Raw genomic sequence first — 21,775 nt, 5'->3', positions numbered from 1 at the left:
ACCCACTCAATACCATGTTCTTTGGCCCAAGTGTCTATAAGGTTGTTTCGGAAATGAGTCCCGTTGTCTGACTCAATTCTCTCTGGGGTGCCATGTCGCCATAAGACTTGCTTTTCAAGGCCCAGGATAGTGTTCCGGGCGGTGGCATGGGGCACAGGATATGTTTCCAGCCATCCGGTGGTTGCTTCCACCATTGTAAGTACGTGGCGCTTGCCGTTGCGGGTTTGAGGGAGTGTGATGTAATCAATCTGCCAGGCCTCTCCATATTTATATTTCAGCCATCGTCCTCCATACCAAAGAGGTTTTGACCGTTTGGCTTGCTTGATTGCAGCACATGTTTCACAGTCATGAATAACCTGTGCTGTAGTGTCCATGGTCAGGTCCACCCCTCGATCACGAGCCCATCTGTAGGTTGCATCTCTACCTTGATGGCCTGAGGTGTCATGGGCCCATCGGGCTATAAATAATTCACCTTTATGTTGCCAGTCCAGGTCCACCTGAGCCACTTCAATCTTAGCAGCCTGATCCACCTGCTGGTTGTTTTGGTGTTCTTCAGTAGCCCGATTCTTGGGCACATGAGCATCTACATGGCGTACCTTTACAACCAGGTTCTCTACCCGGGCAGCAATATCTTGCCACAATGCCGCAGCCCAGATGGGCTTGCCCCTGCGCTGCCAGTTGTTCTGCTTCCATTGCTGTAACCACCCCCACAGGGCATTTGCTACCATCCATGAATCAGTATAGAGATAGAGAACTGGCCACTTTTCTCGTTCAGCAATATCTAAAGCCAGCTGAATGGCTTTTACTTCTGCAAACTGACTCGATTCACCTTCTCCCTCAGCAGCTTCTGCAACTCGTCGTGTAGGACTCCATACAGCAGCTTTCCATCTCCGATGCTTTCCCACAATACGACAGGACCCGTCAGTGAACAAGGCATATTTCTTCTCATTTTCTGGTAGCTTGTTGTACAGGGGGGCTTCTTCAGCACGAACCACCTCCTCCTCTGGTGATATCCCAAAGTATTTGCCTTCTGGCCAGTCCATAATCACCTCCAAGATTCCTGGGCGACTGGGGTTTCCTATTCGAGCCCGCTGAGTAATCAGTGCAACCCACTTGCTCCATGTAGCATCAGTTGCATGATGCGTAGAGGGGACCCTTCCTTTGAACATCCAGCCTAGTACCGGCAGTCGGGGTGCCAGGAGGAGCTGCGCTTCAGTACCGACCACTTCCGAAGCAGATCGAACTCCTTCATATGCTGCCAATATCTCCTTTTCAGTTGGAGTATAGCGGGCTTCAGATCCTCTGTATCCCCGACTCCAAAACCCCAGGGGTCGACCTCGAGTTTCCCCAGGTTCTTTCTGCCAGAGGCTCCAGGTGGGACCATTCTCTCCGGCTGCGGTGTAGAGCACATTCTTTACATCTGGTCCTGTTCGGACTGGCCCGAGGGCTACTGCATGAACTATTTCCTGCTTAATTTGTTCAAAGGCTTGTCGTTGCTCAGGGCCCCATTCAAAAGCATTCTTCTTACGGGTTACTTGGTAGAGCGGGTTTACAATCAGACTGTAATTTGGAATATGCATTCTCCAAAACCCCACGACACCTAGGAAAGTTTGTGTTTCTTTTTTGCTAGTTGGTGGAGACATAGCTGTTATTTTGTTGATCACATCCATTGGGATTTGACGGCGTCCATCTTGCCATTTTATTCCTAAAAACTGGATCTCTCGTGCAGGTCCTTTAACTTTATTCTGTTTTATGGCAAAACCAGCCTTCAGAAGGATTTGGACTATTTTCTTCCCTTTCTCGAAAACTTCTTCTGCAGTGTCACCCCACACAATGATGTCATCGATGTACTGCAGGTGTTCAGGAGCTTCCCCCTGCTCCAGCGCAGACTGGATCAGTCCATGGCAAATGGTAGGGCTGTGTTTCCACCCCTGGGGCAGCCGATTCCAAGTATATTGGACTCCCCTCCAAGTGAAAGCAAACTGTGGCCTGCACTGTGCTGCTAGAGGGATGGAGAAAAATGCATTAGCGATATCAATTGTGGCATACCACTTGGCTGCCTTTGATTCCAGTTCATACTGGAGTTCTAGCATGTCCGGCACTGCAGCACTCAGTGGTGGCGTGACTTCGTTCAGGCCACGATAGTCCACTGTTAGTCTCCACTCACCATTAGACTTTCGCACTGGCCATATGGGACTATTAAAAGGTGAATGAGTCTTGCTGATCACTCCTTGGCTCTCCAGTTGACGAATTAGCTTATGGATGGGACTCAGGGAGTCTCGGTTGGTGCGATATTGCCGCCGGTGCACAGTTGTGGTAGCGATCGGCACTTGCTGTTCTTCAACCCTCAGCAACCCCACAACAGAAGGGTCCTCTGAGAGACCAGGCAAGGTAGACAACTGTTTAATGTCCTCTGTCTCCAAAGCAGCTATGCCAAAAGCCCAGCGGAACCCTTTTGGGTCCTTGAAATATCCTCTTCTAAGATAGTCTATGCCAAGGATGCACGGAGCATCTGGGCCAGTCACAATACGGTGCTTTTGCCACTCATTACCGGTTAGACTCACTTCAGCCTCCAATACAGTTAACTGCTGGGATCCCCCCGTCACACCATAAATACAGATGGGCTCTGGCCCTTTATAGCTTGATGGCATTAGAGTACATTGTGCACCGGTGTCTACCAAAGCCTTATACTTCTGTGCGTCTGACGTGCCAGGCCATCGAATCCACACAGTCCAATAAACTCGATTGTCCCTTTCCTCCCCCTGGCTGGAGGCAGGGCCCCTCTAGTCCTGGTCAGAATCTTCATTTCTGTGTTTAAAGGACTGCCTGCTGGAAGTTGGAGCAGCAAACCTTTCAGAGAACTCCTTTTTCCCAATTGTTTTCCTTTGCAATTCACGTACCCGTGCCTCTAGGGTCACAGTAGATTTTCCATCCCATTTTCTCATGTCCTCTCCATGGTCACGTAGGTAAAACAACAGGGTGGCGCGGTGTGTGTGCCCACCATATTGTCTTCCTTGCATAGATGAACGTTTACCCCTAATAGCTGAGACACTGGTTTGTACAGGTGGGGAGGAAAATAAACTCTCTTTAAGTTGGTGGATCTCTTCAGAAAGTTTCTCCAAGGTATTCTCTTTTAGCTGGTGGACACTGGTTCGTTCAGGTGAAGGGGAAGATAATCTTTCTTCAAGTTGGTGGATCTTTTCAGAAAGTTTCTCCAAAGCATTCTCTTTTAGCTGGTGGACACTGGTTCGTTCAGGTGAAGGGGAAGATAATCTTTCTTCAAGTTGGTGGATCTTTTCAGAAAGTTTCTCCAAAGCATTCTCTTTTAGCTGGTGGACACTGGTTCGTTCAGGTGAAGGGGAAGATAATCTTTCTTCAAGTTGGTGGATCTTTTCAGAAAGTTTCTCTAAAGCATTCTCTTTTAGCTGGTGGACACTGGTTCGTTCAGGTGGAGGGGAAGATAAATTCTCTTTAAGTTGGTGGACCTCTTCAGAGAGTTTCTCCACAGCTGAGACACAGGCCTTTAGGGAAGAGGAGAGATTTCCTTCGTACTGCCGGAGTATTTTAGTCACTTCATTCACTGTGGGATTCTCCTCCGTTTTCCAGGCTAGCATTGCCAATGAGCTGGCATATGATGATGGGGCACTCTGTACAAACTTCCGCCACATGGGTAGTGTACACCGGACTGCATCTGGATCTGCGGATGTTTGTGCGTCGTCTAGGTCCTTATAAATTACTTCCCGTACGGACAATTCCCTCAGGTACTGAATTCCCTTCTCCATGGTGGTCCATTTGCTTGGTAAACATACAAGTTCTTCCTTGAAGGGATACCTTTCCTTCACAGCTGACAGGAGACGCCTCCAGAGGCTGCGAGATTGTGCTCCATCTCCAATTGCTTTGTCAATGCATGCGTCCCTAGCAAGGGATCCCAGCCGCCTGGCTTCCTTGCCCTCTAATTCCACATAATTGGCTCCGGTGTCCCAGCACCGGAGCAGCCAGGTGACAAGCTGCTCACCTATACAGCGACCAAAATCTTTTCGCACATCTCGTAGCTCACGCTGGTATAGAGTCCGGGTAGTTACTGTTGATTTTTCGACATCCCCATCCTCATCTTCAGTCTCCTGCACCTTTGATGGCCCAGCCTCGTCTTCAGTATGCCCAGACTTAGCAGAAGACTGTTTGCGTTGTAAACGACCTGAGCCTCTATACCATTTTTTCACCTTGTCTACAGGGGCAACTTGCACTGCTACAGCTCGTTTCTCTGACCCAGACACAGGGTCTGCCACAGGGGTTGGAATACCCTCTGCGGGGTCAACTTGCACTGCTACAGCTCGTTTCTCTGACCCAGCCACAGGAGTGGGAGCAGCTGCAGGAGCTGGAGCTGCTGCAGGAGCTGGAGCTGGAGCGGCTGCAGGGGCTGGAGTGGCTGTGGGAGCTGGAGCTGGAGCGGCTGCAGGAGCCGGAACGGCTGCAGGAGCTGGAGCTGGAGCGGCTGCAGGAGCTGGAGCTGGAGCGGCTGCAGGAGCTGGAACTGGAGCAGCTGCAGGAGCTGGAGCTGGAGCGGCTGCAGGAGCTGGAGCTAGGTTGCTAGTAGCATCAATTGCAGCTCGATAGGCACAAGCCAGACCCCAGCACGCTACAGTGATTTGTGTCACTTTGGAACTGCCAGAGTCATGACACCTTTTTTTCAAGCATTCTGCCAGCTTTTTAGGATTTTGCAGTTGTTCAGGGGTGAATGTCCAAAACACTGGAGGTGACCACTGCTCTAGAAACCTGCCCATATCCTCCCACACTCCCTGCCACTCGCAACTATCCCGCCTCAAGAGAGATCTCCGGATGAGATTCCTGAGTAGTTGTTTAACCCTCCACAAAATCTGAAGCGCATTCAGGAGACATAACAACAAGAGCAGGCTGGTCTGAGTATCCCAAGGATATTCAACATCTCGGAGAACCACCGTAACTAGCTCGGGGGATAAGAGGGTGGTGGTGAAGTAGAAAGGGAGAGTGAACAGGTAGGGAAACATGTCTTCCCCTGTCCCCTTCACAGATTGGCTCCCTAACGAAAACAGGCAATAGGTGTAATTGCTAATAGTTTCCGAGATATGGGTTCCAAAGTATAGAGTCGACGTCAGTGCTGAGTACAAATACCAGGTTAGAGTCGTGACCAGATATTTCATCATTTCATAAGCCATTGCTACACCGCACAGTACCATAACAATCTTAAACCAGGGCCCGGAAAGGATAAACAGTGCAACAGGGAGCACATACAGAAAGTAACGCACCATAAAACTCAATTTGGAATACAGGTACAGCAGACTGGAGATTAAGGCAATCAACATCGTGACTAGCAACTATTAAGCAGGTCCAGTACTTATACCAATTTTAGTTTAACACACTCTGGTCAAATCTGTCGATATCTCAACCCTTCGAGCCCCACCTTGGGCGCCAAAAGGGCTGTTGTGGTTTAACCCGGCTGGCAGCTAAACACCACACAGCCGTTCGCTCACCCTCCCCCCTCCCTCTCTGGGATGGGGGAGAGAAACGGGAAAGTGAAGCCGGTGAGTTGAGATAAAGACAGTTTATTAAGACAGGAAAATAATAATAACAATAATAATAATAGTGATAATGATAATAGTATTAATAATAATAATGTGTAAGAAACAAGTGATGCACAATGCAATTGCTCACCACCCGCTGACCGATGCCCAGCCTATCCCCGAGCAGCCCGGCCCCCCACCCCGGCCAGCCACCCCTATATATTGTTTAGCATGACGCCAGATGGTATGGAATACCCCTTTGGCCGGTTTGGGTCAGCTGTCCTGGGTCTGTCCCCTCCCAGCTCCTGCTGCACCCCCAGCCTGCTCGCTGGCAGGACAGAGCGAGAAGCCGAAAAGTCCTTGGCCTGGTGTAAACACTGCTCTGCAACAATTAAAACATCAGCATGTTATCAGCGCTCTTCTCATCCTAATCCAAAACATAGCACCCTACCAGCTACTATGAGGAAAAATTAACTCTGTCCTAACTGGAACCAGGACAGTTGCAGTCGTGCCTGTTGCCACTGTCGAGGATCCAGGAGTGGCTTTACGAGCAAGTGAACATGCGGATAGAAGGCTGCATCATCGTGAGTATCAGCACGACCCCGCGTTACGTCGTTAGTTTGTTTTCCCTCATTCACAATCCTATTTTCTCTTGTCAAGAAAAACTAGCACAAGGGAAAAAAAATTCGTACTTCTCTAACAATTAGTCTTCATTGTCCAGCCTGGGTCAGCAAAGCTGATGATGGTTTGTGTTGTTGCTGAACTAATTGCCACTGTTGCTGCTTTCTAGGGCTTTGACGAGTACATGAATTCGGTGCTGGACGACGCAGAGGAGATTCACTCCAAGACAAAATCAAGGAAACAGCTGGGTATGTCGTGTGTCTGTGCAACCCGAGTGACGCGCGGTCTGAAACCTGCCCGGGTGAGCCTTCTAGGTAGCAGCACTGAGAGGTACCAACCATGTGACGAGCCTTGATGTTGAAGTTCCGTGAGCAATTACTGGCTACATCTCTGTCCCTGATGAGTTTTGAGCTGCTGATTTTGCTGGATGAAGGAGAATCTGTCCCTGCCTGAGGCCAGTTCTGGTCTTTGAAACGTGTAATACCAGGCGGCCTGCACTGGCTGGAGGAGTCTGGTCACAGCTCCTTTCAGCTGCATCTAAAGCCGGTGGCCCTGGGCGATTCTCACACTTGCTGTGATCTCTGAGTCAAAGCCGGGAGCCACGGTAGCGGCAGTGTTTATTTACCACCTGCTGGTGGACAGAAGCAACGATGTGCGCCCAGTGCTGGGGTTTTCAGCAGGGAGAGCGTGCTGCTGGAACGGGGACGGTGGCTGGCGTGGGACTTGTGAGTGTGGGGCAGCTGGCAGGAACAGGACTCTGCGTGATGGGCAAAACCCTGCTCAACCACACAAAATACTTTCTGAAAACATGAGATTATTCTCGGATTCTGGGCTCTCTCTAATCCCCTCTTTCCCTTCTCTTTGCTGCAGGCCGGATCATGTTAAAAGGGGACAACATCACTCTTCCACAGAGCGTTTCTAAGTAGAATTTGCCATCCTTAGAACAAAGGTGGCTGCCGTGCTGCGGAGTGACTGAGTGCCAGGGGAACGCGGCCCGCTGGTAGATAGGAAGTTGGGGTAGATAGTAACTGGGGTTGCATGCTGAGGACAAAAGTCCTTCCTTTGTGGGAGAGAGTTTTTTGTAGCTTGAAACAATACGTGATGTATTTCACAAATAAACATTTTTCACATTAACTGTAAATGTAAACCACTAATCTGCTTGTTTTCAGTCTCTTCCTTCCGTGAATGGAGAAGGAGGAGAAATATAGAAGCGTGGGCTTTTCGTTTAGCTGTGGATCTGATAAGTTTCGATAACGCTATGTGCTTTCTTGACCATTACATCTGCATTATGTGGCCAGGGTGGACTCGTTCAGGGCACGGAAGCCCCACACAGTCCTTGAGCTAGCAGGGTGCTAAGGAGGGTGTTGGAGATTTTGCATACAATTGCAGCCCTTTGTTGCCGCAGTGACAGGTTCCTCAGATTCTTTCTAAACAGGGTTTAGCTTGTTGAGAATCTTTTTGGGAGTGTTTATTGTGGATCAATCGGTAAGAGTATCTTAGTGGGCCTGTGAGGGATTTGGGGCTGTGGTGCAGTAACCCAGCGTTTACAAGTGTTACTGCTATGCATGCTTGTCAAATAACATCTCCAGATCAGAGAGTGAGAGCGGGCAACTGGTTTGGATTAAATCTGTCACTTCTTGCTGCTTTGGACAGAGCCTGTAGATTAAACCCATGTGCTGTTCAATAAGCTGGGGTATCAGATGTGTCGGTTGGGTGTTTATCATTTGATTTATTTTTTTTTATCCGTTTGGAGATCTGTCTGTTCTATTTAAGTTTCCCCAAGAGAGCTGAGTTGCTTGGTGCATCGACCAAAGATAAGTTCCCTGGCTGACTTGGGACAACCAGTCCCCTCATTTTCTGATCACAAAAGAAAAAAAAAAAAAACAAAGAAGAAAAATTTTGACTGTAACTGTAACTCAGAAACTAAGATTACCTGAATGGAGAGAAATGAATTTTGATGCACAGGCTGTGCTACAAATCTGTTAATCAGCATTCAGTTTTTCAAAACTTCCATTTGTGTATCATCATCGTGAAAATTAATAAATTCAAAGTGGGAGATCCTTTCCTGAAAGGGAAGGACAGAAATACGAGTCTTGCTGTGGGGCCTACCCAGCGCAGTTCTGCCGCTCCGAGAAGTAATACGTCAGGAGTGTCAAAGCAGACGTTCACTTGCCCTGCCCTACCCTGCTGCTCCTCAGCCCTTGCTCAGGCCTTTTGGGCCATCTGGCCGTCCGTCTGGCCGTCTATCCATCCATCTGGCTGTCTGTCCGTCCGTCTGGCCCTCTGTCCCTCCGTCCCACCGCCCTGCCCCGTCCCTGCCGTCTCCCTAGGGAAGCAAAGAGTCCCTGGGCTGCCTTCAGGGGGGAGGTTCTGCTGAGGAAATTAAAGCTTCCCCCGTAACGGGCGCCTTGCGAGTTATTTTGAGTTCCAACCTTCTGCCTTCCTTTCGTAGCAGTGCCTCTGAGGGGTGCGCTGTAAGGTAGCCGTCATCTGGCGCGCTGCTCCTGCGTTTCCCAAAGGAACTGCCTTCGGGATCTGACTAACTCTGGATGCACGCGGTTGTCACCTTAATTTCTCTGTTAGTTTGCTGAAAACAACCCGCTTGGGTGACCTTGGTGTTTGTTTCTTAAACCTTGGATCGAGGAGGTCTCTATTTCCTTATGCTGATGTTCACGATGAAAGTGCAGAAGGGATGCTTACTGTTGCCCGGGTCAGTCCTGTTGCCAGGATGGGAATGTTTAGCCTACCGGCCCTCTGGTGCTGTTAGGCTGCACTCGGAGTGTGAGCTCTGGGCCTTATTTCGAAAAGACTGCGTTATTTGAGTGTACAAACCCGAGATATTCTGCGGATAGGTGATTCTCAAAGCACGTCAGAACCACCACTGTGGCGTGTCCTGGAGTCGGACGCACGTTTGACTGATCAGGCGGAGCAGGTGAATTGAATTTGTTGCTGGATGGCGAGGTGTTCTGGGGGAAGAGCTAGTCTAAGGAAAACTTCCTCTTACTGCCCCTTCCCATCTCAAATGGCCACTGCCTGGGGAAATTGCTTCTTTATGACATTAACTACAACGTTACAGTGAGGATGAGGAATCATCATTACTCCCATAGTTATTTGCTGCCAAGCCGCAGCGTTGATTTCAGAGACTTAAAAAAAAAAAAAGGAAAAGAAAGGAAGTATGTATTCTTTCACATACTCTCTTTTCCCTGAGAGTAAAGGTTGTAGCTTCTGCAGTACCCTTCCTCTGGAAACGATTCCCAGTGCCTGCTCAGACACTGGGGAGGAAAATGACAGAGAGAACAATGGAGGAGAGCCACCCGATACAAAGAAAGGAAAAAAGGGGTTATGGATGAACGGAAAGCCACTACATAAAAAATTGGTGCTATCTAAAAATTGGTTAACGGTTTGGGACCTGCAGGTGCTGCCTACACGTGCGTGTGTTGCAGTCGTGCCTGTTGCCACTGCGCAAAATGGAGAGAGCTTCTTTGTCGAATGCAGCATGTTAAAGCATGCGCCATTGCCTGGAAGAAATGCACGGCCTTCCCTCGTGTGGGACTTCTTCCCCATTGATCTGTGGTTTACCTGAAGGTTTACCATAACCTACATAAGTTTCAAAAGCAAGCAAGCAACCAACCAAAAAACAACACCAACATTAAAGAGTGGCAAGGCAGATGCTCATCTGGGGACTCTGACTCATCGGTGACATCACCAAGCAAAGCATTGTGAGCGCTTCGGGTCGGGGCTGCTGTGGCGAGCCTCGCAGCCGGGAGGGAGAGCGGGTACGGTTCGCCTCTGGTGGGTCTGTGTCAGCCCTCTGCCCTGGTGGCTTCGTTAGCAGTGAGAGTTTGACTGCTGTGTTCCCAGCTTTCGCTTCTGCACCGACCGTGTGGCAGAGCCCGCAAGCTGCTTCCTCAGCTGGAAGAGGAAGAGGAGTGACCTCAACTGTGCCGAGGTAAAGCAGAACCGTTGAAAAGATTTGTCAAAGATGCGGGTTGTACCAGCGCAGCCGCTGCAGCTGCAGCAGGTCCTGGAGCATTGCAGAAGCTAGAGAGGGGTTTCTTTGTGAAAAGAATGCTGTAAAAGTGTTTTCACGCCAGAAATTAGGACAAGCGCCTCTGTTGTTTGGATATCCTCTATTGACCTGGCACACTGGCATTACAGCATACCTGGCACACTCTTTGTATTGTTGGTTAAAAAAAAAAAAAAGTGTTTTAGGGCAGGCCAAAAACCTGCCTTGGCACTTCCACATCGCAGCAGTGCTTGCAGGCCGTGCATCCTGGATGCCAGGTGTCCTGGTTCCAGTTAGGACAGAGTTAAGTAGCTCATAGTAGCTGGTAGGGTGCTATGTTTTGGATTAGGATGAGAAGAGCGCTGATAACATGCTGATGTTTTAATTGCTGCAGAGCAGTGTTTACACCAGGCCAAGGACTTTTCGGCTTCTCGCTCTGTCCTGCCAGCGAGCAGGCTGGGGGTGCAGCAGGAGCTGGGAGGGGACAGACCCAGGACAGCTGACCCAAACCGGCCAAAGGGGTATTCCATACCATCTGGCGTCATGCTAAACAATATATAGGGGTGGCTGGCCGGGGTGGGGGGGCCGGCTGCTCGGGAATAGGCTGGGCATCGGTCAGCGGGTGGTGAGCAATTGCATTGTGCATCACTTGTTTCTTACACATTATTATTGTTAATACTATTATCATTATCACTATTATTATTATTATTGTTATTATTATATTCCTTATATTCCTTATATTATTATATTCCTGTCTTAATAAACTGTCTTTATCTCAACTCACCGGCTTCACTTTCCCGTTTCTCTCCCCCATCCCAGAGAGGGAGGGGGGAGGGTGAGCGAACGGCTGTGTGGTGTTTAGCTGCCAGCCGGGTTAAACCACAACACCAGGCCAGGATCTAAATCCGATGGTGCTGTTGGTAACGTGAAGTTCAGGAAGCTCTTCTGGGTTTTTCTGCTCTTCCATGTGGATTTTTGCCCTGTGAAGGTGGTGTACTGAGCTCTTTTCTTACCAACAAATAGGTTTAAAAGCAGTTACAGTTTAACATCTACATGCTTGGGTGTTATTAACACAGCATTGCATACTGAGCTGGTGCTTGGTAGGAGAAAACATAAATCTTACCTGGGAAACTCGGACACTCTCAACTACATACTGCTATGAAGAAACTCAGCTGTAAGAGTGCCCTTAATTAACACATCACCAGAGCTATTGTGCTACTGACGGTTGAAGGCACCTTTTTCCAACGCTGTCTTATTGGAAGTCGATACAGACTGGCAGTATGCAGTTGGTTCCCATCTTCTGCTCCAGCAGAAGTCCTATTTTAATTAACCAGCAGGTCCCTCTGAGTGGCTTTGCTAAAACTCCTGCAGTAGGAAGTATCCTACGAGAGCCAAGTTACTAAACTGATGTGTGGTTTTCCCTTAATCCCCTCACCCCTGACTTTCTAGCTCCTGACGACACTGCCAACGTGTGCAGTGCTAGGTGCCAGCTGCCATGGTTTATATGTACTGTAAAATTAGTGATTTGGGACTTGTGAGCACTGAGAACAGGTTAGCAATTGCTTAAGAGCTTTACTTTCTCGTTCTGCTAATGCACATGAAATTCTTCAGGAACTGCAGCACAAGAACCGTCTTGCACAGGATCTCTGGAAGCAGGAAATAGCCGCTCTGTGGACCTCTCTCTTCCTTTGATATGTTAAGGGCTCTTTAGAAGAGCAGAAGATGGAGCAGCTCTTCCTGGGAGGGAGAACGGGGCTATTCGCAGCTCGTTCCAGTGGTCCCAGGTGTCTCATGGTTGTGACATTTGTGGCTGGGGGAGACCGCTCAGTCGAGTCATTGGTCACCTCCTGGCTTTGCAGAACACAGACTTTCAGAGTAAAGGTGTCGCTGTCGCTCTGGGCCTGGGAGATGGGCGAAACATCTTAGGCTTGAAACTGATTCTCTGCAGAGTGGCGTGCTCAGATCTGAGCACATCGTCTTGGCCTGTTCTGTGCTTCGACCATGGGAAGATGAATGGTTTACCTATGCACCGTTAAATATAATTTGACACCTAGCACACAACACTTTCAGCCCGTGGGGTGCTTTAACAAGCACGTAAATCAGCGGGGACTGTTTTGCAGCCAGGGCGATGCTGGGTGATTAAAAAGCAGGGTCAGAGCAAGGAGTTTATGGTGTTCTTTCTTGCTTGTCATCCGACTGTCCGCTTACACTGTTCTAAAAAAAAACAAAACAAAAAATCCGAAACGGGGTAAGCATCTTTAATATCTTTATTATAAATGGAAGGCACAAAACAGGCCAGCAACAGAGACTGTCCAAGAGAAATACTTTATGCTTTATAAACAAACAAGAAAGTACCCTTAGGTAGGTGTGATAATCCTTCTCTAATGCATTCTTTGGAGTGCAAAAATATTTTGTTCCCTTCTTGCTCTTCTCTCCAGGACAAAGGCAGAATAGCCAACTGGAAAGTTAGACCAGGGAGGTCAGTTTGTTCCATACTGAGAAAGACAAGCCTGTAAAACAAACCAGACAGATTTTCTTTGGACTATTTATCTTCCTTCAGCAAAGGCATGGTTTATGATACTTGTTGGCATGTATTTCCAGACCCCCAGCTACCGTGACTGTAGTGCATCTGTAATTCTTTTGTACAAAAAGAGTTCAAAATCTCGTAACGCAAAAACTTTACTAGCACCCTGGAGAAAAAAGAAATCTAAAAATCTTGCCAACTTCAATTACAGACCTGCTGAGTGCACCAGAGTTACTCATTTTTATTCAGGCTTTCAGGGGCTAGTTCAGTTGGTTTCTGTTCAGCACTTGGATCGCCATATTGGCAGATGTCAGTTAAAAAAAAAAAAAAAAAAGCTTTTGAGATCTTTTTTAAAATGAGACTGCTTTTATGGCATTTAGGGCTGTGAGGTATCCTTGGTTTTTGCTTTCTTCCCATTCCTTAGACCAGATCCGTTCATATCCTGAACAGCGTTCTGGGTCTCTTCAGGAAAATGGAAGGCAACAAGCAAAATGATGAGCTCCTTGGGCATTCAAAAGAGCTCAGTCTGGAAAAGATTTCAAGTCCAACTTCCATGCTAAGGAGCACCAGTAATTTTTAGAAGTAGATGCAGAGGAACCTGCATGGCACTAAGTGTGTTTCTGAAGGTGCTAAAGGTCAGAAGTGACGATTCCTGTCGATACTAAAGAAGAGAAGGAAACCTTGCACTTAACTTCTGTTTTTATTCCCTTTGTCAAGCAGTCAAAACCAATACCTAATATGAGAACCCAACTTTTCCTCTCTTTACTTTAGATTTGGGAAAATTCCCTGCCAAAAAAATATTTCCTGGAAAATTCACTAGTGTTTGTGTGAGTAAAAGGTTCCAACCTTTTATTATTAATTTGTAAGAACTATTTCATCCGCTTTTGTCCAGAAGAGTCCGAAATAATTTGCACAGAAATGTGCAGCATTTTAATGAAAGGATTCAGAATCACTCTAATTTGAACTTTATCTGGTCTGGTTGCAGGTTTTATGACATTTAGTGTCTTAAAAAAAAAAAAATCAAAATATCTGACTTCACATCAGAAAAAAAAAACCTGCTTGCGGCTAAATAAAATCTGTTGCAGCTCTGGTCATTGAAAAATCATTGGCTGTTAAATTGGACCTAAGTCATCTTTTCTAACCTTTCATGATCTTGCAGCAATGGATGATGACGGATATATGGATTAGGGAACAGCACGTGATGGCAAACCTGCGGTATTTGCTACAGCGCAGAAAGAAAACAAATTGCTTCCAAAAAATCAAACTAATTCAAAATTCTTGGTATCATGCAGCCATGCCACTGGCAAAGTGAGCATTGCCCTGCCTCTCAAAGCTTGCTGTATCCTTGGTCTGCTGTCTTCCTGCTGTTAATTGATTGCAACTCTACGTGTCTGATCAGGGCTACGAGTTGTTCTCGATATGGATACCATACGACATATACTGTGCACGCTTGTGTGTATAGATATGTTTATCCTGTATGCATGTACATATGTATGCATATTTGTGTGTTGGCCCCCAGATCATTCATGTTATAAAGCATTGGCCTCGAAGGCATACTCATCAAAATATTTTGTAGATCCTCCATTTTTTTCTAGCTCCCTCAAAATGAGAGAGTTTTTACGCGCTCTCTGCATCAAAAAGGCAAAAATTCTGATTTCCACTGTCGCTCTCGCTAACTTTCTATCACTCACTCCTCGTGTGTGTCTAAACACATATGTGTGTATGCGTATGCACATTTGTGTATTTATATGCACTGGTGCATTTTTTGCTGTACAGGTAATAAAGACGGGGAAAGGTTTTTGTCTTTTCTTAATAGGTGAAGAAATCTTGAAGACCAGAGATTGGAACATACTGAATTTTAAATTAAAAAAAAAAAAAAAAAGTTAAATTGTCCGGCTGTGGAAGATGGATCCTCATTTTTGCAGCCACTTTGAATCACGAGTTCATCTCTAAATGCGCTGTTTTTTTTTGTTTTTGTTTTGTTTTGTTGGGTTTTTTTTTTTTGGTTTTTATTTTTTGAAGAGCTAACTAACCCTGGCTGTCTCCAGTCTGAGAGAGTATTCAAATGGACTTGCTTCCTCCATTAGTTATAAGCTGTTTAAAAGCACATCCTATGTTTGAATTGTGGATGAGAGGCTCCCTTGGCAAAGTGAGGAGGCAAATTCTTCCTACCCCTTTATCATTAATTCACGGATTCAGTGTTGGTTCGGCCTCCAGGAGAAGTTCACTGGAAGTCTTTGAAGATCGATAACTTTGCTGAGGTTGTCCAGGTAGGTGAACTCGAAGACCCACAGTGACTGGAACATGCTATTTAACGCGTCATACTGCATTCTGTAGCAGTTACTGGTAGCCATAGTTGATCATTGCCTTGCACGTATGATCAGGTGTTTTTTTAAGAAGTGACTCCATTTTCAGGCTTTTTTTTTCCATTTTTTTCACGAAGGGGTAGAGTAGGAGGAGGAAGCAGAATGGTCTTTGGTTAACGTGATAACCAGATAGATTCTGAAGTCTGATAGATTCTGGGCCCCATAGGACCCACCCCTGTGACCCCCGGAGGGCCCCCGGGCGCAGCATAGAACCCACCCCGGTGACCTGTGGTGCTTGTACACAGTGCACTGAGCTGCTTGTACACAGTAGGGGCTTGCATTTGGGGGGGTGTTGGGAGCTGCTTGTACAATATAGGGATCTGCATCTGGAGGGGGTTGGGAGCTGCTTGTACACCTTTGGGACTTGCATCTGGGGGGTGCTTCGGAGCTGCTTGTACACTGTAGGGTCCTGCCTTGTGCAGGGTTTGTAGCTGCTTCTACACCTTTGGGGTCTGCAGCTGGGGGGGGGGGGGGGTGACAGGTGCTTGTCTGCTGTAGGTGGCCACGTTGGGGGAGTTGGGAGCTGCTTGTACACTGTAAGGGTCTGGGTCTTGGGGGGGGTTGCGGCTGTTTGTACACCTTTGGGGCCTGCCTCTGGGGAGGGTGGGGAGTTGCTTGTATGCCTTTGGGGCCTGTGTTTGGGGGGGGGGTTGGAGTCTGTGCCGGGGGGGTTGGGAGCTGCTTGTACACTCTAGGGTCCTCTGGCGGGCTTTGGGGCCTCCCTTTGAGGGGGGTGGTGGGAGCTGGTTGTACACCTTTGGGGCCTGCGTCTGGGGGGTTGGGGCTGGGGCCGGGACCTGGGGCCTGCATCTGGGTGGGGTGGGGTCCAGTTCATGGGGGGGGGGGGGTTGGGAGCTGCTTGTGGACAGTTGGGGTCTGCATCCAGGTGTGGATAGGGTAAGGGGATAGGTAAGAGGATAGGTAAGGGGATCGAGGTTGTGGGAATAAAAATATTTTTGCACAGTTACATCGTTTAGAGGGAAGGAAGGTGGTATTGATATATGCTCACAGTGATAAGAAAGCTTAACAGACAACCTTGTAAAATGCAGACAACCAGAATCCTTAGAGCAATTGGGTAGAAATCACGGTGTAAGAAACATTACCACCTCAAAGAGGAAAACAGTCAAGAAAAAAAGAAAATTGACTTGTAACAGGCCAGCAGCTGTGTATTTTCTGTGAAGCACCGGATAGATTGTGAACCTGGATTACCCAGTCAATGGGGAAACAGGGGAGGGTCCCGGTCATCAAGAGGAAAAAAAAAAATGTATATAAACTGTGTTAGGGAACTAGTAGGTGGCTTGTGGGACGCCTGCCATTGCAATCGTGAATAAAAATGCTACTTCACTGAGATCCTTGCCTGAGCCTATGGTATTGGTTACAGAGTGTTTCTAACAAGGTGTTAGGGTTTTAAGGTTTCTTTTTTTTAAGGTTAACGTGATAAGCAGCTAGATTGTGAATTCAATTGTAGCAACCTGAGGCAGTAGCACGGACGTTTTTGAGGCTGTACTATATTTTCCTTGTTGGTTTCCTTTTGGTTACAGGGAGACAACTGTTCCTTCCGCCACTGCGAAGCTGCTCTGGGGAACGAGACGGTCTGCACGCTGTGGCAGGAGGGTCGTTGTTTCAGGAATGTCTGCCTGAATGATTCAGACACATGGAAATTGATGTGAGTGCCTAAAGATGTGTTCTCAAAATAAATCAACAAAAGCATTTTTCAGTGCCGTAGGTGTGCTGATTGTGCTTTTGCAGGACAGATTCATTTGCTTTGAAATGACACTGGTTTCTGTTACCAGGAGAGGGGGTGGGAGGAAGGAGAGGGAAATAAAATCAATGCCTTAGGTACGTCTTAGCAAGATTTTCTTTTATTAGATGCCGACAGTATTTTCTCAACAGATGCAGAATAACTGCTAACTAGACTGCTAAAACCTGCTGGAGCAGGGGGGTAATAAACAGGCTGTACTAGCCTCCTGAGAGCAGGCTTGATAATGATCTATCAGGTCTCTTGTGTCCCGGAGTCCTTCAGATAATGCTGTTCTAGCTGCCTGGGCTAGGAAGCAGTGGGGAAAGTTAAAGGTGCAGAAGAACGACGTCTCCAAGAAGTAGTTCTGGATAGAGTTAACCTAGGCAATTTAAGATGTTCTTTTTCCCTCTGAATAATCCTAGTATAATCCTAGGTGTATTAGTTTAACCCACCCTAAACTGATGTCTGAGAGTGCCTGTCTTCTCAAACTGAATGATGACAAAGCTAAACGTGCATAGTGGTTACAGCTTCTGCAAACTTTGTGAATATGCCCGGAAATACTATACTTGAGTGATAAACTGACCTTTGGAATGATGTTTCAGCACTGTATTGTGACAGCCCTATCGCTGTCGTGACCTGGAACTGTGCATCTCTTTGCAAACCTTAGGTGCATGTTATCACGAGCTTGTCTTTCTTTCTGTCTTCAGAAAAAGCGCAGTGAGATTCCCTGCTACTGGGAGAAGCAGCCAGTAGGCTGTCAGAAAGCCAACTGTGCTTTTCATCACGCAAAGGGACGTTACATCGATGGAGTCTTCGTTAGAGTGAGTTTAGGTCCTTTTTCTTTAAGTATTGAGGAATTAATTTTGAATATTCCTTAGTGGGTGCCAATACTGTAGGAGACATCAGGTACCCGTTCATTTGTGAGTGCAGGAAAAGGTCTGCAGTCCTAGGTGGTCAGCTAAACCGAGTGTCCTGCTGGTGTACTGCTGGTATTTGTTTTCTGCTTTCATGCTCAGCTTCTCTCTGCTTTGTGTGATATTTGCCTTGCAGTTTGCTTTCTGTTGTTTCATCTTCTGCTGGGTGGCAGGGAGATGTGTTGTTGTTTGAAGGCAAGTCATTGTTCACGGTGTAAACAGTGGCGGGATGGGCAAAAGGAGATGCTGCATTCATTGCCTGTGCAGGTTATCTGCCTTACCTACCAATGCTCTTCGTGCATTGTGGCCAAAGTTTTAAACTGCCATGTTACTGATGATCCTCCTCTTCCTCTAGCTACACTGCCAAGTGTATCAAATCACGATGATTTGAAAGTGGCTCAGATGTCACTGCAGCAAAACAAACTTTCTGTCCAGTCCAATGCCTCTCCATAGCTAAGGGGGGTGACGAAAGTGGAAAACTCGGAAAATGTCCCAAGCCCTACACACCCTCCAGTTGTAATCAATGCTGCAGATGATGATGAAGATGACGATGGTGAGCATGCTTTGGTTCTTGGAAGGACTTTGTGCTGTAAATGAATGTATAAATCACAGATGAGCTGAGGTCTGACTAGCGATAGGGCAGGCAGTCTGGTCAGCTCGCTGGTGGCTTTGTCTGGCGGTCAGTGGACAGAACCTGAAATGCTGGAGGAAAGCTTAGAACCACTCTTGGCTTTAGCTGGTCTGTTGTGTAAAGCTCTATGTGAAAGTAGGAGGGAAATTCCTTTTTCTTCTGTCTGAAGAGTAATATGTTGTGTAGTAGTTAAAGCTGCAGAGAGAATCTAGAGTCCGAGATGTTTTGTCCTAGTGTAGTCTCCTTACGAGTTCATCAGGTCAGCGTAGCTGTATTAAAAAAAAAGAAAAAAAAAGCTTTTTTATATGAGCCATGGACTGGAGTGTCATCGCATGAGCTACATAATCATGAACAATCTGGTCTATGCATAGCTGAACAGATTTTTCCCCTTCAGACCAGCTTTCTGAGGCAGGAGAAGAAACTAAAACTCCCATCCAGCAACCAGCTGAGGAAGGCCAAAATGGATTACGGATGATTTCCACTCGGAAAGCCAGTGCTACTACTGCTAAGCAAGGTATTCCGGCACCTGTAGTAGGATAAATCGGAAGGAGAACTTGCCAATGAACTCGAAAGCAATGTGGCGTAAAAACACAACAGAATGTAGGGGTGCTGAATGGACTCGGTTATTTCCATGATCTCATTTCTCCCTGATACCATCATGTGCCCATTGGGTCAGAAAGTTGAACTGCTTTTCTTTCCTTTTGGAGAACAAAACAGGGCCACAGCATGGAGTTTAAATGGCTGCACGTGCAGCCTGGCAACCACTGTTGAAAGCCATATCTAACGATAGAGGGATCTAATATCGTGTCAATGGATTAAAATTAAAACTACAATTTTTACCCTGAAGGGGGAAAGGAGGGGCAAAATGCCATTGATTCTACGGTTCTTTCAGTTGTGAGGAGTGTTGACGGGGTTTATTGTAAATGCTTCTGAAAGTTCCTGAGCACTAAGAAGCCTGAGGATCTGTGGTCCTCAGTGAGTGCCTCTAAGCCTTAGTCTCATTAAGTGTTTTCTGTTTTCAGAGGACGGTCTGAATTTTGGAATAAAAACACTTGAAGAAATCAAATCGCAGAAAATGAAGGAAAAAACTAAGAGACACGGTGGTGAGTTAATATTCCCTACTTTCTTACCCTGTTCACCTTCATCCCGTTTGACGTTCTTTTTTAAAAAAGAAATTCTTCCAGTAATACCGGGTAGCTGGCTATGCTTTGGTGAATCCAACTATTTGCCAAAGAAGTGAAATTTGATTGGCTTCAGAATGGCAGGTGATGGTGGCTGGGAGCTGCTTGAGGGAGAGACTTCCATTTTTAGCTGGGGGCATCGAGCAACCTGATTCTCAGCCAGCTGGTATTCTAGATGGGAATTGCAAGGGCAACCAGAGGCAAATTAGTCACCTCTCTTATTTACATGCTCTGGTCACTGTATGTTTGACAGTAACGGATAATTAAAGTTCTGTGTTCTTTGCGATAGTTTGTTATGTTTGGTAAACTTCCTTATGTTTTGCTTGCTCTGAACAGAAGGTCCTTCAAGATCTTCTCTTCCTCCCGTCGATTCTATGATTTTTCCTGCTCCGGAAAAGGAAAATGTCCGGGCAGGGGTGAGAACTGTGACGCCGTCTACAGAGGAAGGTAATAATTAATGCTTTTGTTTTGATTTCATTCCTCCTAAACTGGAAGGTTAAAACAGGAGCTCCGGAGCTCCCGGGGTCCCGCCAGGGGTCACCGGGGTGGGTCCTCGGGGGCACCTGGGGGCTTGCCGGGGGTCACCGGGGTTTGTACTCGGGGGCGCCTGGGGCTTGCCGGGGGTCACCGGGGTGGGTGCTCGGGGGCGCCTGGGGTCCCGGCGGGGGTCACCGGGGTGGGTCCTCGGGGGCGCCCGGGGGCTTGCCCGTGGTTACTGGGGTGGGTCCTAGGGGGCGCCCGGGGTTTTCCAGGGGTCACCGGTATGGGTCCTTGGGGGTGCCCGGGGGCTTGCCGGGGGTCACCGGGGTGGGTCCTCGGGGACGCACGTGGGCTTGCCGCGGGTCACCAGCGTGGATCCAAGGGGGTGCCCGGGTGCTTGCCGGGGGTCACCGGGGTGGGTCATTGGAGGCGGCCGGGGGCTTGCCGGGGGTCACCGGGGTGGGTCCTCGGGGGCGCCCATGGTCCCGCCGGGGGTCACCGGGGTGGGTCCTCGGAGACGCCCGGGGGCTTGCCATAGGTCACCGGGGAGGGTACTCGGGGGCGCCCAGGGTCCCGCCGGGGTTTACCGGAGTGGGTCCTAGGGGGCACCTGGGGCTTGGCGGGGCTCACCGGGGTGGGTCCTCAGAGGCGCCCGGGGGCTTGGCGGGGGTCACCGGGGAGGGTCCTCGGAGGCGCCCGGGGGCTTGCCGGGGGTCACCGGGATTGGGTCCTCGGGGGCGCCCGGGGGCTTGCCGGGGGTCACCGGGGTGGGTCCTCGGGGCTCCTGGGGTGCCGCCGGGGGTCACCGGGGTGCGTCCTTGGGGGCTCCCGGGGGCCTGCCGGGGGTCACCGGGGTGGGTCCTCGGGGGCTCTCGGGGCCTTGTCGGCGGTCACCGGGGTATGTCCTCGGGGGCGCCCCGGGGCTTGTTGGGGGTCTCCGGGGTGGGTCCTCGGGGGCACCAGGGGTCCCTCTGGGGGTCACCGGGGTGGGTCCTCGGGGGCGCCAGGGGTCCCTCCGGGGGTCACCGGGGTGGGTCCTCGGGGGCGCCCGGGGACTTGCCATGGGTCACCGGGGTGGGTCCTCCGGGGCGCCCAGGGTCCCGCCGGGGGTCACCGGGGTGGGTCCTCGGGGGCGCCCGGGGTCCCTCCGGGGGTCACCTGGATAGGTCCTCAGGGGCGCCTGGGGTTTGCCGGGGGTCACCAGGGTAGGTCCTCTGGGGCGTCCGGGTGCTTGCCGGGGGTCACCGGGGTGGGTCCTCGGGGGCGCCCGGGGGATTGCCGGGGGTAACCGGGGTGGGTCCACAGAGGTGCCCGGGGGCTTGCCGGGGGTCACCGGGGTGGGTCCTCGGGGGTGCCCAGGGTCCCACCAGATGTCAGCAGGAGTGGGTCCTCGGGGGCGCTCGCGGTCCCGCCGGGGGTCACCGGGGTTGGTATTCGGCGGCGCCTGGGGGCTTGCCGGGGGTGACTGGGGTGGGTCCTCGGGGGCCCCCGGGGTCCCACCGGGGGTCACCGGGGTGGGTCCTCGGGGGCACCCGGGGCTTGCCGGGGGTCACCGGGGTGGGTCCTCGGGGGCGCCCGGGGGCTTGCCGGGGGTCACCGGGGTGGGTCCTCGGGGCTCCTGGGGTGCCGCCGGGGGTCACCGGGGTGCGTCCTTGGGGGCTCCCGGGGGCCTGCCGGGGGTCACCGGGGTGGGTCCTCGGGGGCTCTCGGGGCCTTGTCGGCGGTCACCGGGGTATGTCCTCGGGGGCGCCCCGGGGCTTGTTGGGGGTCTCCG

General features: G+C 49.5%; 1 protein-coding gene and 1 long non-coding RNA gene across 2 annotated transcripts; both read left to right on the top strand.

Moving 5' to 3' along the window:
* Positions 1-6,022: 6,022 nt before the first annotated feature.
* Positions 6,023-7,084, top strand: LOC308182950 (small nuclear ribonucleoprotein E-like; the record flags this gene model as incomplete). The annotated part of the gene is made up of 3 exons (XM_080568375.1): positions 6,023-6,121; positions 6,328-6,406; positions 7,029-7,084. Coding segments are annotated over 3 exons (234 nt in total), but the record flags the coding sequence as incomplete, so codon positions are not given.
* Positions 7,085-18,094: 11,010 nt separating this feature from the next.
* On the top strand, positions 18,095-19,969 carry LOC308183127. Its single transcript, XR_013942299.1, has 4 exons — positions 18,095-18,262; positions 18,735-18,854; positions 19,363-19,443; positions 19,858-19,969. It is a non-coding gene; the product is annotated as an uncharacterized lncRNA (long non-coding RNA).
* Positions 19,970-21,775: the final 1,806 nt, after the last annotated feature.

The sequence above is a fragment of the Anser brachyrhynchus genome (assembly GCF_964034855.1).
Source record: "Anser brachyrhynchus genome assembly, chromosome: 26".
Taxonomy (NCBI): Eukaryota; Metazoa; Chordata; class Aves; order Anseriformes; family Anatidae; genus Anser; species Anser brachyrhynchus.
This window is presented reverse-complemented; position numbering and strand designations above follow the sequence as displayed.